The following is a 15,260-nucleotide window of genomic DNA, read 5'->3' as shown; positions in this document are numbered from 1 at the left end:
CCCTCCCGTAGACACAGACACCTCAGCAGCATTCCCAGACTGGGATCCCCCTGCCTGCTCCCACCTGTGCAGGGACCAGCACTGCTCCTCACTGCCTCCATACCCAGCTAACACACAGACCAAGCCCCAGTGCCCTCTGCCTTCCTCCACATCCCTCTCCAACCTTCCTCCTGTCCTCCATGCTGCCCCTGCACGGTCCTGGCACGGCTCCCTGCTGTCCCCGTGGGCCTGGCAGTGTGGCAGTGGGCAGGGCAGGAGGGACAGCTCCCAGCCTGGGCACGGCCCTGTGCTGCCCAGTTAGTGCCGTGCGTGGCAGCTCCGTGTGCGCTGCGGGATCAGCTGTGGGAATGCAAATCTGCACCTCCCCCGCCGCAGCAGCCGCTAACAAGATAATGAATATTTTCATCAGCTGCAGAGAATACAAACATCTGCGCAGGCACCGGCACTGCCGGGGCTGGGGGAGCGGGGAGCAGGGGTGCGGGGGGAGGAACAGCTCCCCGGCATCCCTCACTGCGAGGGCAGCGGCTCTGCTGCCAGGGAAAGGAAAGTTCTGGTCCCTGAGCCAGCAGAAGGCCATGGCTGACATTCCACCTGCTCCAGTGGGTGCTGGCACCGTCTGACAGTGGTGCCAGTGGCTCTGGACTGTGCTGGTGTCTGCAAGAGCCTTCCACCCCCTGCCACGGTCAAGGACACCTTCCACTGTCCCAGGTTGCTCCAAGCCCCATCCAACCTGGCCTTGGACACTTCCAGGGATGGGGCAGCTGCAGCTTCTCTGGGCACCCTGTGCCAGGGCCTCACCACCCTCTGACTGAGGAATTTCCTGCTAATGTAAATCTCATGATCATGGACGTACAATTGGTTTTGGGCTCTGGCTGCAGTGGCAGCTTCCACCATGGCCATCCCTCTTCCTCCTCATCCTTCTCCCTAGGGCTGAGGCACATTCTGGGAGCAGTGGGGTTCTCACAGACAATGACCAAACAGCAGAGACTGACTCTGTATGAGGTTATCCCACCACCTGCACAGACAGGAATGAAATGGAGCAGCTCAGAGGTGCATCCGGAGCTGGGATGGGGCAGCAGGAGCAGGAGGTGGCTTCAATGGCCATGTCCACGTTCACCAAGGATGTGATGGCTCATTCCCTAAATCCTACCTGCAGCTGGTGCAGAACCACTCTGAGAACCTCTAGTATTTGAACAACCTCTGTTACAGAGCATCTCTTCCACCCTGGACCCCTGCATTGTTGGACACTACACCTGCTCTTGTTTTTCTGGAATAAAACATGCTTCCAACCTGCTGCAGAAGCATGTGGCTGCAGACTGGGCAACACCAGCTCAAAGCCACACAATCTGTCATCCTTTTTGGTGGGATGAGAACTTTGAAACGGAATGGGACATAGCAGAGACCTAACTGATGGAATGCTGCGCTAATTGCATTAGTCATTTATACACCAGATTGGAAAAAACCTCACTGCTGAGCCTGGCCAGTGAAGATGTGCTCAAAATACACAGTGTGTGCCTGTGTGCAGCCTGCTGCGGGCTCTGAAATATCCCACACATCCCACAGCAGATCCCACCTCCACAGAGCTGCTAAACTCCTAACAATCCCTTAGCTGCTACTCAGGACCACAGCATAAGGCATTAGCCCAGCTTGGAAAGACATCATTGCTTCCAACTAGCATGTCTGAGGCTTCAAAGTTGTGAACAGGTAATAGAACTGCAGCAACAAACAATAAAAAGATGAATGAAATGGAAGGCAGCCACTGGAAAAGAGATCCATCCATTATCCCGGCCTGAAGGGTAATAGGTAAACAAGGCACTGGTGCACTGGCTGGCACCGAGCTCGCCGGCACGGGAATAATAAACAGCACAATTATAACTCCTGTGCTTGGAGGTTTCAAAGAGAGGGAGAAAAATAGGTGGAAAAACAACGGCATTAATTTAACCACCTACAGACAGTACATTTGTGTTGCTGTGGGGGAAGCAGGATGTCCCTGCCAGGGCTGCCCGTGAGCCCCAAGCCAGGGACACAAGCAAAGGCCCTCCAGCTTCACACCCAGATGTGATGCTGCACGCAGCTGAGCCCCCAGCCCAGTCCCTGGCAGCACCCACGTGGACAATGGATGGGTGGAGATGTTTTCCAAAGCAGCCCTGGAAGGGATAGCGCTGAGCTGCCAGCTCACCCCACTGCCACCACGCTGGTTTATTAAGGGCTGAGAAACATCGAGGGGAAGAAGAGACAGATTTAAAGTTAACTTGCCAAACTCCCCATCACTGTGATGACAATTCCCCCCATCAGCTCAGTGACCTGACAGCACGAACGGAGCTGTGTGGAGGCAGAGCCTACTGAAAGCAGCTGGGGCAGTGCCCATCCCTCCCTGCAGCACCCCCAGCACCTCGGGCTGTGCTCAGCACCACCTCCAACCTGCCCCTTTCCTTCCCCAAGGCTGGAAAGAAGCAGCAGCCCTGTTTCATAAGTGGGAATGGGGAGAAGAGCATCCTCCAAGCAGTGAGTTGCAGGAAGGTGCTCGGCACAGCACAGCAGCCCTGGATCCTCCAAAGCCATCCTCCCTGGGTGTGGAGAAGGGAAACCACTTGGTGCTTAGCAGGGAGGGAGCATCAACATGAATGCTCTCCCTGCCTCCAGCCACGAAACCATTCTGGCTCCTCATGTGCCCTCAACACCTCGGAACTCTCTGGACTCACTGCTTCTCTGCTGGGAGGAATCAAACTGGGGCTGTGTGGCTGTTCCTGTGTCCTGGGGCTTTGCCAAGCTGGAGCAAGAGCCAGGATGAGAGGCAGAGCTGGAGGTAGGGATGGGAAGGGACTCTGGTAAGGGCAGACAGCGTCTCCCAGGGAATGCTCTGCCATGCATTGCCCTGACATCCCGTTTGCCATGCAGCAATAATCCAGCAAATAAAGCTGGCTCCACGGGCAGTATTTTGGGATTTCTCCATATTAATGGCATTAAAGCAACAGTCTGAAACTGCAAACAGCTTTTAAACAAAAATATCTATTCCCTCATGGCAAAGAGACGGCACAAAACCAGATAAAGAACGAACAAACAATCCATTTGGAAAATAATTCCTCAGTGATTTGGGAACAGCACAGAGTTCAGGCTCTGCCCCACCGTGAGGCAACGGGGGGAAAATCACTCTAATCTAGTCTTTAGTGAGCTGCATCCATTGCTGAGCCTCCTAGCTAGACCAGGAGGTGTGACTGGAATACATCAGCTCCAATCCCATCTACTTACTAACCCCACAGAGCATTTTGTCAACGGGAAGAACCTTTTCTAAAGAAAGGAGAGGGGTGCCCAGAAGAAGACAGCTCTGAATGTGCTTTTGGCTCAGCAGTGGAAGGACCAAGGGAGGCTTCTGGTGAGTGATGGAAGATCCCTCTTCAGTCCCCTCCCAAAGTGCCCACGAGGGACTTGCAATAAGGCAGCAGCGATGCCATGGCACGCTCCTCTGAGCAGGAACCTTGATGCTGCCATGTCCAACAGAGCAGTCGAGCACCCCAACCTCCACAGAAATAATCAGTGGTTATTAAGCCACCTCAGCACAGAAGAAGCTGCCCACAGAGCTCCAAACTCCTGATGGCTGGAGCAGAGCTGCAGGGATGCTGTGGTGCTCACATCCTGCTGGGCTGTGGCTTCACTGTCACTGATGGATGGGGAAAAGGGACCTTGGCACCAGCACGAGGGCCACGTGAGCAGGGAGAGGCTCCAGGCAACAGAACAAGGTGTTCCATCAGTGCTGGGGAGTATGCGGAGCACGTATGGAGCACACAGCAGGAACCAGTCTGGCTGCTGCCCAGCCCTGCTGGGGTACACTGGTCTGAGCAGCCAATATCTGCTTCATCCCCTGAGTGTTACCATCTCCTCAGCCACACAACTGAAGTCCTTGGATAAAAGCCTGGGCCCATTGGATAAAATGACAGCTACTAAAGGGGAAAACCAAAATCTGAAGCAGCACTGACCAGGACCATGCGTTGGTCTGAGGTCTGGGACCTCCCAGGCTGTACAGCTGTGCTGCATCTTCACATCCATCTGTGCTCTGCATCCTGAAGGTACCCCCTGCACATCCCCAGCCTTTCCAGCTGGTCAGATACAGTAAAGCCATCACTGCTACACCGGGTACATCCCAGTGATGTGCTGAGCACGGCCAGGAGGGTGCCAAGAGGATGGACCAGGCTCTACTCAGTGGTGCCCAGCAATGGGACAAGAGGCAACGGGCAGAAACTGATGTCCAGCAAGTTCCATCTGAGCGTGAGGAAGAACTTCACTGTCCAGTGACCAAGCACTGGAACAGATTGCCCAGAGCGGGTGTGGCGTCTCCCTCACTGGATTATTCAAGAACTGACTGGATGCAATCCTGTGCCATGTGCTCCAATCGGACCAGATGACTCAGAGTGGTTCCTTCCAACCTGGCCCATTCTGCAGCCACCAGAAGGGCAGAAACTCTAATTAATCAGTGCTGCAGCCCCTTAGGTGGCAAAGGCACCTCCCTGACCCCCAGGAGATGGAAATTCTGCAGTAACTGAGAAGCGTTGCCCAGGCCAGGGTGTGCGAGGCAGCTTTTCCCAGCACAAAGGTTCCCTCCCAGCCCCACGCTGACATGCCTGGCAGATTGAGAATATCCTATTTATTAAAGACACTGAAGATGCGGCGACATGGGAAGCAGACGCCATTCAAAAGATTGTCACATCTGCATAGCTAAAGGATCCCAGCAGTTATAAATCCCTCTAAAATACTCAGCCCCTTGTTCTGATAGCAGGTTCTTGCTCCTGCTTCACAGAAACAGGCTTTTAATCCCTAGTATTAGGCAGCTTCCTGCTATGTTTCAAATGCACCAAATTAAGGGCTTCTCTAACAGCTGGTGTCTTAATGCTCAGAGAGGTTCTTGAATATCTATGAAAATCAGAGGAAAATTACATCTTTTAGTTAATAATTTCTTCTCCATTAACCTCCTTCTCTTCCCTTGTTAAGAGATGATGTAACGGTGCTTCCACACCGTAACCCGCTGACATCCCTGGTAGCCTGGCCACGCAGGGAGCTGAGCCCTTCTCATCACTGCCTGGTGCTTTTGGAGCCAACAGCCTACACTCAGATGGGAAAAGGGCAGCTGTGCTGACCTTCCAGGCTGCTGGAGGCATTTTTGGAGCAAGATGTGCTGCCTCCCTCCAGGCTCCGAGCTCTGCGGAGCCACTTCATCGCACGCTACAGCCTGCACCACGTGGGCAGTTTTGCAGGTTGCTCGTTTCAGACCTTTCTCCTGCCCCTCACAGCTGTTACACCTGGGACTAAAGAGACTGAAATCCCTGTTTGTGACAGCAGGGTGTGCGAAGGACTTGGCTGTCACTGCACAGCCCCTCACTGGGAAAAGCTTCTCCGCACTGCGCACCCCAGCCAGCACGGCAGGAGCAGTGCCAGCCCTGGGAAGGAGGACTAACAGCCCTTTTTTTAAGCACAAAACCTGTCAGGCAGAGCCCCAAGGAGTGCTTTTTGGCCCCTGGAAGATGCCATCCCCACACCTCAGGTGTTTTATTCCAAGAGCAACCCCAGCAGGACCTGCTCCTGGTCCAGCTCTGGACTGCCCAAGCCTGCCATCCTGAGCATGCCCTCAGAGGGGAAGACCTGAAGAAGCCACGTGTCCCAGGAAAAACCAGCCCCACTGTTTTCCAGATGTGCTTTCCAGATGGAATTTAGCCAGGGGATACATTTGCTACCTGGAAGCAACAAAGCATCCCTTAGACCCACCAGCTCATGGAAAACTTCATCTCTGCAGCCCTCGCTCTGCTCCAATGGACCCACTGACAACTGTAACATGAGGGAGAGAAGGCAAAGAGGAGTCTACTGGGAAAATTGCCTTTCTGTCCTGCCAGTTCTCCAGCAGCCTCCAGCAAAAGCTGCAGCTCTGCTGGCTCCAAGCACTCTGCTGGCTGCGGCTTTGCCAGCACCTCTGTGCTGATGGAGCCTGTAAAGCCTCTGTCACCAAGAGAGCAGATGGCCAGAGCTCAGCTTGAGTCCACAGCCAGGGAAGCTTTGCACTCAGCTGGGCAAAAACACCTGGAAAAACTCTGTGGGCAGAAGGGATGAGGACCCACAGCTCCAGCTAAAATCAGAGGCAGCAATGAGGTCTTGGTGCCTGAACAGGAGAGAAACAGGTGCTGGGCAGGGAAGAGCTGTGCCTGGATGGGATGTGGGCTGGATCCTCTCCTGACTGTGCTTAGTGCTGCTGCTTCAAAACTCACACACCCACCCTGGCTTACACCTGATCAAAACACAGCTGCATTCAGAAGACCTGAAGAAAACTAACTAAATAACTCATTTGCCAGCCCTGAATTCAGCAAGTGCTCCTCTGTGAGCTCTGCAAGGTGAAGGCACTTACCTTCAGCTCATTTACATTATTTATCATGCTATACTCACAGCTCCTCCCAGTGCTGTAATGGGGGCACTGAGTAAAAACAGCTGGCATAGGCTGAAAACTAAAGGAAATGCTCTTTCACACTGCACACAATCAAACGACTCATTGTTGCAGGATATCACGGAGATGAAACACATCAGCGCCCAGAAAGAGATGAGGCAACGCTCCTGAGAAAGGCCCACGGAGCACAGCCAGATGTGTCTCATCTGACAAGGCACACTCTGGCCCAGGAGGGTCCTGTGCTGCTGCCCGAGGGAACAATGAGCAGGTAGGAGAGCTGTGGGTGCTTGTTGCCCTCTTGCTCCCTTCCCATCATGAGCAAATCAGAGATGCTGGCTCTGTACCACCAGACCTTGGTGCCATCTCACTTCCCTGATATTCCCAAAACAAGGAGCAGAACCAGGACATACCTGAAAGTCATCTGGAACACCTGCCCTTGGTTGACGTGCTGGCTCCTGTTGTTGTAGCCACGCAGCATCTCCCCAAAAAGGGTCTCATTGAACTTGGCATCGGACTTCAGGCACTTGGGGCCCTCGCAGATGTCAGACAGCATCAGGCACGACTTCCCATCCGGGGCCAGCTTGTACTCCTCCACACACCTGTGGGGCACCACAGGCCACGTGAGATGAGCCAGGCACAGAGCAGCCCACCCCACGAGCCTCTGCTGAGCCCAGCCAAGCACCACCAACACCCGCAGCAGTCGTTTGGACACGAGAAGGGTCACAGAGCCCAAAGCCTCTGCCCTGGCTGGGTTGGGTGACCAGTGAATGGGGGCTTGGCTCCCAACTCCCCTCCCTCCTGTAGCAGCACAGCCCATCTGCCTGCAGTGAGCTTGGGTGGGGCTTGGAGCACCCTGCTCTGGTGGAAGGGGTCCCTGCCCATGGCAGGGGGGTGGAACAAGAGGAGCTTTCGGGCCCTTGCCAACCTAAACCATTCCATGATTCCATGCTGTCCTGCCTGGAGCTGCCCCCATGCTGGAGAGCAGAGCTGAGCCCACTGTGTGTCTGCTGCTCAGGTACAAACATTCCCCACGCCACAGCAAAGCAAAATCAAGCTCCTGCCTCTTCTTCCGCCCAGAAATACCCCCCTGAAAGGAAGCAGCTCCACCCTGGCTGCTCTTCTGCTCTTTGATCCCACTTCCAAGCCTACTCTGGGTAAGATTCACATGTTCATCTTCAACAGACAGGAAGGGAAACTGAGGCAGGCAGCTGGGATGTGATTTAACTACAGACACTGGAGACCTCGGTGACCTCAGTGGAATCTTTTGTAAACGTGCCATCCTGCCTCTCCTCCTCTTCCACCAGCCTTCTCCTCAGCTCCCACCTTACTGGGAAACCTCTGTTCCCTGCCTGCTCCTTCCTCCCCACAGCCCCAGTGCTCTGCTAACACCAACCCCATCTCCAGGCTTGCTTCCCTCTCCCCTTCCTCTACTGCATTTTACTGCAAGCAGAACTCCCACCTGTCTGTCACGCTTTTCCTTGCCTGTTCTCAAAGCACAGCTCAGCCTTGAAAAGGGATTATGAAAAAAGAAGGGAAAAAAAAAAACAAAAAGGGAAACAGTTTCTGTCCTTGGGGATGCAAGGCTGAAATGCAGATTCATGTGGGTGTGGGCGGAGAGCATGGAATGGCCCAAGACTTTCTAGACCCTCCCCACAAAGGTTGCTGTGCCCACATGAATTTCCCTGCAACCCCTGCTGCAGGCACAGAGCAGAAAATGTGCTCTGTTTTGGTGACTCAGGCACTCCGTGCTGCTAAACAATAATAAAAAAATAAGGTAGTGGGGGGGGAAAAAACAACAAACCAGCAAAAAAGGGATAAATAAAGGAGAAGCTGACACAGGCTGAGCTCCCTGGGCTGCTCTTCCCAGGGACCACCAGCAGCCAGAGCTGCATGAGGTCTTTGCTGCACCTGCAGCATCGAGACTTGACGGATGCTCCTTGGAGTTACTGCTAGGAGTTCACTCCCCTGCTTGCCTGTGGGCATTTTCTTTCCAAAAAGGGCTTTTTTTCTTGTTCTTCATCCTAATCTGTCACACTGGGACACAGAGTAGGTCCCTGAGAGTGTGAGAGCGTGAACCAGCCGTGGGGCTGGGGTAGGCAATGGATGGCTGCAGCTGTGCAGCATAAAGCCAGATAATCACTGAGCTCCTTTTAGACCACACTGCAGCCAGGGAGATTTTCCTGAGAGAAAATGCTAAATTGTGGAGGATTATAAGATCCCGGCCAAAATTTAGGGATGAAACTCTATTTTTAAGAGGCGCACAGGGGAGGAAAAGAAGTAAATTTTAAAAGTAGTATTTTTTAAACAAGTCCTACACCTTCCCCTCCAACACACAATGAGCAATTTTTGGGTCCCTTCACAGTGAGTCACAGATCAAACTGTACTGTCACACAGTGGGGGAGAGGAGGAAGGTGCATCTGCTCACACTGCACCTCACACTTCCCTCAGGCAAACCAGGTGCCCCTGTTCCCTGCTGGAAGTCAGCTCCATCAACAGCCTCCTTTTTCTTGGACACCCAGCTCCAGGCTGGGTGGCACAGGAGGTGGCAGGGGTGGAGAAGGGCAGGGGCTGTTTGTCTGCCCGTTGAGGAGCACTGGAGGGGAGACTCACCCACAGAACATGAAGATGGTGCTGGACGAGGGGTCGTGGGGCAGAGGGAGGGTCTGCTGCAGGCACAGCTGCTCACAGCCGCCGTTGAAGCCGTCGGAGCAGTCGATCCCTTTGGAGAAGTCATAGCAACCGGTGCCGTCCTTCATGGGCCGCAGGTCCTCGGGGCACTGCAGCGACAGAGGACACATGGAAAGGTCACCTGTGCGTCCTCCAATGCGCTGGAGCCACTGCCCAGTGGGTGCCCTCCCAGGACACATCCCATCCCAGAGCCAGTGCTGCTGAACTCGTTTTCCATCTGCAGGAGATGAGTTTGCCCTGAGTGATGGATGGGGTCACCCTGCGCCACCTCGCACAGCCCTTGGGAAAGGGGCAAGGGCCATTGGCAAGGATGTGGGCTGCTGCCAAAGCTTCCCCCCTCATCCTCCCTCTGGAAGAGGGTGAAACCCTTGAGGCAGCTTTAAAACTACATGGCAATAAAGCCTCAAGCCAGTGTGGGGCAAAGCGTGACAACCCTCTGTGTTTGCTACCTGTTCCTCCAAAATGCAGAAAATTCCTCTGCAACCCAGAAATAAACACCTCAACACCTGGAACCAGCCCAGAGAACCATCTCAGTGCTTGGGAATGACCCAGAAATCCATCTCAACCCATGCCAGGCAGGCCAGCAAGCATGGCCTTGGCATCATGTCCAAAAGGATCTTGATGCCTGCTTGATGCAGCCCACACGAGGCAGGTCTGGGGGCAGCCCAGGCTCATCAGTTGTCCATGGCCGAGGGAAGCATGGCTCTAATTTCTAATTCCAGTTCCCCAGCTTGTTTTCCTTGCCCCAAAAGATAAAAGCCAGCAGGCAGCAAATGCCATCGATAAATTGTCACCCAGATTAAAGCACACTTCCACTTTGGTTATTTATCCCTTTTCACCAAACACACACGCACACAACAACAAAAAGGTCAGGCCTTGAAAAAATAAATAAATCTTGTCTAGGAGCAGCTCACAATTAAAAATGCATTATGGCATTTTTTGAAGATGAGTTAGACTGGAGACGGCACAGGTAGTGATGAAGGCAGGTTATAAATGGCCTCTGTCGAGCAGAAGAAAGGTTATAAAACCAGTATGCTTTGTGCTTGAAAAAGAAAATCAATTTTCCATGTGAGCAAAATGCTGCACATACTAATAAAAGTCCAGGAGACCCTGGACCCCAGCTCACTGACACCGTCAGGGTCCTGATGGGAGATGGGCTGCCAAGCCTCACTCAATCTTGGCTACTTAAAAAGGAAACAGGGACAGCAGAAAGGGGCTTTAGGGAGTCCTGGCCCACACTGAGCCATCACAGAATCATTGAATTTTTGGGTTGGAAGAGAGCTCTCAAGACCATCCAGTTCCAACCCTACTGCCATGGGTAGGGACACCTTCCACTGTCCCAGGGTGTTCCAAGTCCCACCCAGCCTGGCCTTGGACACTGCGAGGGATCCAGGGGCAGCCACAGCTGCTCTGGGCACCCTGTGCCAGGGCCTGCCCACCCTCACAGGGAAGAATTTCTTCCAGATATATAATCTAAACCTCCCTTCCTTCAGTTTAAAACCATCACACTGCTGTAAGGTTTGTCCCCATCTTTCTCTCCACCTCCTAGAAACCCCATGACTCTTCCCTACAGCAGCAGCATCAAAACTGCTTCTGCCCTGTCTGCAGCAGCTGGGATGTGCTGATCTCTGTGCCAGTTGTCCCTCAGATCCCTCACTGCCTCCCATGCCCTCAGCTCTGAAGCTTGCAAACCTCAGCACCATCCTCGGGGACACCTGTTAAGGTGAGAAGGGAAGGCACAAGGCTTTTCCATCCAAAGGATCTTGGCAGCAAAGGGCTCTGGAATAGGATGCTGTCCACCTTTGCAGAGCAGGCAGGGTCCCAGAGACACAGCTCTGGAATTAGCAGCAGGAAGTAGCAGAAGACATGGGAGCAGGAAGCTTTCCAGGTGCATGTACAGAATAATGAAGGAGGAGAGGACACTGAGAACAATCTGTGCTTTCACCGCCCCGGAGCTGCCTGGGAAACAGCACCAGGATGAGAGTGGCTGTGAATCTGCAGATACAGCTCTTATCTCCCGTGGTCTCCTCCCTGTCTGCCAGCCCCACTGTAAGAGCAGAGCTGTGCAAATTGGCAGAGAGGATCACCCTGGAGGACACGGGGAGGGCTGGCTGCAAACAGCATCTCTGCTTCGTGGCACCACATCTGCCTCTCTGCTGCTCTCCCCACATCCACGGCGATAGGGTAGCCCAGGGCTCTGCTCAGGTTCCCTCCAGAGATCCTGAGGGATCTTCCAGGGTGCTGAAGGCAACTGGATGGGACGGTAAGGCAGCAGGAGCTGCGGGACCACAGCCAGAGGATCAGTCACAGCTCTTCTGCGCTGTCACTTGGAATTCTTGCCTTGGCACAGATCCATGAGCTGAGCTCAGCACCTTCCCCAGCCCACAGAGGAAGAAGACGGTCCTCTCTCCGTGACTGGGTTAGTGGGTCACCAAAGCCCTCCCTCCCTTCGTCCTACTCTGCTTGAGGCCACCCTTGGGATATTCCTCCAGTTTTGGCTCTTAACCACCACGAAACGTGTTTCCTTTCAGTTCATAATTATGCATCCTAATACTCATTAATTACAGCAGGCAAGTAGCTCAGCACAGCATTTGCAAAGGAAAGCACTCCTGTCTCTCCACATCCATCCCTGCTCGGAGCAGAGCCGCCTCTCCAGTCAGCTGCTGTGCTGCAGCACGGAGCTCTCCAGGGACAGAAAGCTTTGGGATCCAGCGTGAAAACACGGGCTGTGTCCCTGCTCAGGAGAGCCAGAGGAATCAGCAAACTTGGCAATTAGTACTGGCCAGGCAACACCAGCCTCTGCATGGAGGGTTTTGCAGGGATGAATAGGTGGATGAAGGAATTACTAAGCACAATAAATCACAGAATGGTTTGGGTTGGAGGAGACCTTAAAAAATCAGCTCAATTCCCCTGCTGTGGGCAGGGATCCTCCCACTGTCCCAGGTTGCTCCAAGCCCTGTCCAACCTGGCCTTGGACACTTCCTGGGGAATCCACAGCTTCCCTGGGCTTATAAATCTTTGTAAGACACCTCCCTGCCCCGGAGCAGAGGATTTCCCACCAGGATGTCCCACCAATAGATCAGAGTTTTCAGGGAGAAAACTGAAGTCCATTTGGGTACAACTAGGTTCTTGCCCACAGGAGTCAGAAATGACCATGGAAAAAGCCAGTTTGTGCTAATCCTGACTCCTGATGGGTCAGTTTGGGCTTCTGGATGGGCTTGGAAAGCCAGCCCTCACCCTGTGCTCACTGGGCTTTTATAAAGGAGCAGATCTGTTCTTGCTGACATTGATTTGCCTGGCTCGGGCAGCAGAGAACCAATAATTATGGTGAGTTTTAATCAATGCCCCATCAATTTAGGTGCAGTTCAATTTGCAATCTGCCTTGGCAGTGACACAGGACGGGGGGCTCTGTTGGAAAATGATTACAAAATCAATAAGCAACTCGCTCAATAACTCTGTCTGGGTGAGCACCCTGGTGTCCCACCCTGGTGGGAGGAAAGCTGGTGAGACGTGGTGCCCCAGCAGGTCCTGGTCAAACACCTCTGCACACCCCTCATGCACACACAGCACGGATTTATTTAGCCATGGGAGCAAAGGGATCCCCACACTGTTCCCCAGCAATTCAAAAGACAAAGCTATTTGTGGTTTACCACCTTAGACTCGCGCCGCGTGCGTTCCCTTCCAATTCCCAGCCCATCTTTTATCCATGGATCTGACCAGGAAATATAGCTCAGAGCTTGGGAAAAGGGTCTGGTGCTTAATCCATGTTATGGAGAGGAAAAGGAGATGGAGGGGGAGACTCCAGCTCACAGTGTGCTCAAAATCCAAGGAGAAGCTGTTACCATACAAATATAATTCCATGGTCTTGCAAATCCACTCCATCTATGCAGAAGTGAACTGATTTCTCCGTGCCGACAGACAACCCTGAAAATCGCCCTTGGCACTGGATAAGAAAACTTTCTTGCCTTGTCACGTGTTAGCACTGATAACACAGGTCCTGAAGGCTAAACACGACCCTCAGCTCCCATGCTCCGACCCTGCTGCTGCCAAGGGGTCTGAGGAGAAGGAAACACCAGCAGCTCCACATGGTTTGGCTGACAGCACAGTTGGACACCAGCCCATCCCCTCCCATCCCAGAGCACCCAGGTCCTTATTCCTGTGCTTGCAGTCAGCAAATGAATTTTGAGTACACATGGGGAACGGATGTGCTGAATAGGAAGTGCTATTTTTATCTGTTGTTTTGCGAAATAGGCTTTTTTCCCCTTTTAAATGACGTCTCCAAGGTGACACGGAGTGGCAGATTTGGCAGGGCCTGGTGCCACATGCACACTGCCACCCCTGGGGATACACCAGGTCCAGCCTCACTGATACACAGGGGCTGTGGTTTGGAACAAAATGGGACGCCTGTGCCCGCTGCTGTCACCCCAGCACAGCGTGTGGCACCAGGTGGCCTCCTGACACCAGGGCTGGGCACAGCTCCTCTGCCCACCAGCACCCCCATCCCCAGCAAATGCCATGGGGGGAGGATCATCTTCAGGGGCAAAGAACACAAGCACACAACAGAAGCTGTGCGAGATTGTGCCTTAGGAAAATAAATACCTGGACAAGTCCCTGCTCTTGTAAGGTAAAAAAGGGGCCTTTGCTCACTTTCTCGTTTGCAAAGCTCATTAGCAGCGAGATGGGCGAGGGGTCACTGGAAGGCAAATCATTACTGACACGAATCCCCCAGACAGGAGCACACCCGCTCTCCTCCATCTGAGCTGCCTGCCAGAGCTGCTCAGCTCAGCTCTTCTCTTCCATTATTAAGTTTAAAAAACCAGAATACTTAATAAAGTGTTTCTGTAGAGAGTAAACTGCTCTTTTTGTTATTCCACTCTGTTTTCTCAACAACAGCAGCCTTCTAGTCAGACACTTCTGTGTCAGGTGCTGGCAGTGATGCTCTGGGTACAGATGAGTCTGAATCCCCTCAGCTCTGAAAACCACAGAGGGAAGTTGCCACCAGTGCTCCCAGTGCTGCTCCAGGTACCGTTCCCATGTCTGGATGCCTCCAGAGGCGAGACCCAGGACCCCAAGCTGCATCCCCAGCACTGCTGGCCCAAGGCAGCACAATCAGCTGGTGGCTCAGCAGTGCCACAGAGCATCGAGAATCATTTCCAAAGGCCCTAATGACCCCCCTTTGTGCCGAGGCATCCTCGCTCCTCACCGAGGAACCTCCTCAGCGTGAGACAAAAACATTAATCCGAGGCACTGCTGAGGTACAAGCAAGCGCCAGCATTTTAATGAGCTCCTGTCTATGCACTGGCATGTATTTATTTGCTTGTTGGAGCTCAGAAATGATACAAATGCAGTAAACCCCTCTGTGTCCATATATATATATATATATTTGGACAATTCTAGCTTACTCTGCCTTCATTTTCTTGACCCAGAAGGCCCCCGGTGAGCAAAGCTCCTCAGCAGCAGCAGGACAGAGCCTGGCTGCACGCAGCCCAGTCTCTGTGAGATTTATCCCTCTTCTCCCAGTATTTTGATAAAACAGGACCAAAATGCTGGTTGCTAAAGGGCTCCCCAGAGCCACCTCTGCTTCGCCTCCTCAGGGCAGGGATGTCCTCACCAACCCCAGCTGTGGCAGAGCCCTTCCTGACACCCCACTGCGGGGGAACACTCTTCCCAGAGGGGAACATTACAACTGCTTTCTGAAATAACACTCATTATCTTCCCACTCTTTCCCCCCTCCCTCCTTTTCCCCTGCTTCCTTTTCCCTTTAAAGATCATCAATCATTATTTTAGCCTTAGAAAATCAAACCCATCTGTCTTGCAGGCTCCTGAGAACATGCTGCTTGTGCTTCTCAGCCTGGTCCCTCTGGGATGGGGGATCCATGGAGGAGATGGAAGCTCCAGGAGATGAGGCAGCATCTCCTCACCTCTGGCCACCACTCCAGTGAACCCTCTCAGGCAAGCCACTCTGTGTGCGTCTGCATCTCAACTCCAAGAGGGCAGGATTTGTTTCAAGCAGCTGGTGGGATGCCTTGCACATAGAAAGAAGTGTTCAAAGCTCCTGGAGGAAGGAAATCTGCTTCCCTTCCAGAAGTCACCAACAGCCTATTTTGGGGCATGCTGGCATCTCCTGCCTGGCGGGGCATTTTCAGTCACA

The 15,260-nt window shown here is 53.2% G+C and overlaps 1 protein-coding gene across 2 annotated transcripts in view; it reads right to left on the bottom strand.

The window, feature by feature from the left end:
• The window catches only part of ASTN2 (astrotactin 2), a 319,207-nt gene that overhangs the window by 129,511 nt on the left and 174,436 nt on the right, over positions 1-15,260 (bottom strand). For both annotated transcript variants that reach the window (XM_048325211.1, XM_048325212.1), the window contains exons 12-13: positions 9,032-9,198; positions 6,832-7,020 (exon numbers count right to left, since the gene is read on the bottom strand). In XM_048325211.1, coding sequence (XP_048181168.1) covers positions 6,832-7,020; positions 9,032-9,198 — 356 coding nt within the window. The remainder of the gene's footprint in view (positions 1-6,831; positions 7,021-9,031; positions 9,199-15,260) is intronic.

The sequence above is a fragment of the Corvus hawaiiensis genome, chromosome 21 (genome assembly GCF_020740725.1).
Source record: "Corvus hawaiiensis isolate bCorHaw1 chromosome 21, bCorHaw1.pri.cur, whole genome shotgun sequence".
NCBI classification, from domain to species: Eukaryota; Metazoa; Chordata; class Aves; order Passeriformes; family Corvidae; genus Corvus; species Corvus hawaiiensis.
Note: the sequence above shows the minus strand (reverse complement) of the source record. Positions and strands in the feature narration are given on the sequence as shown.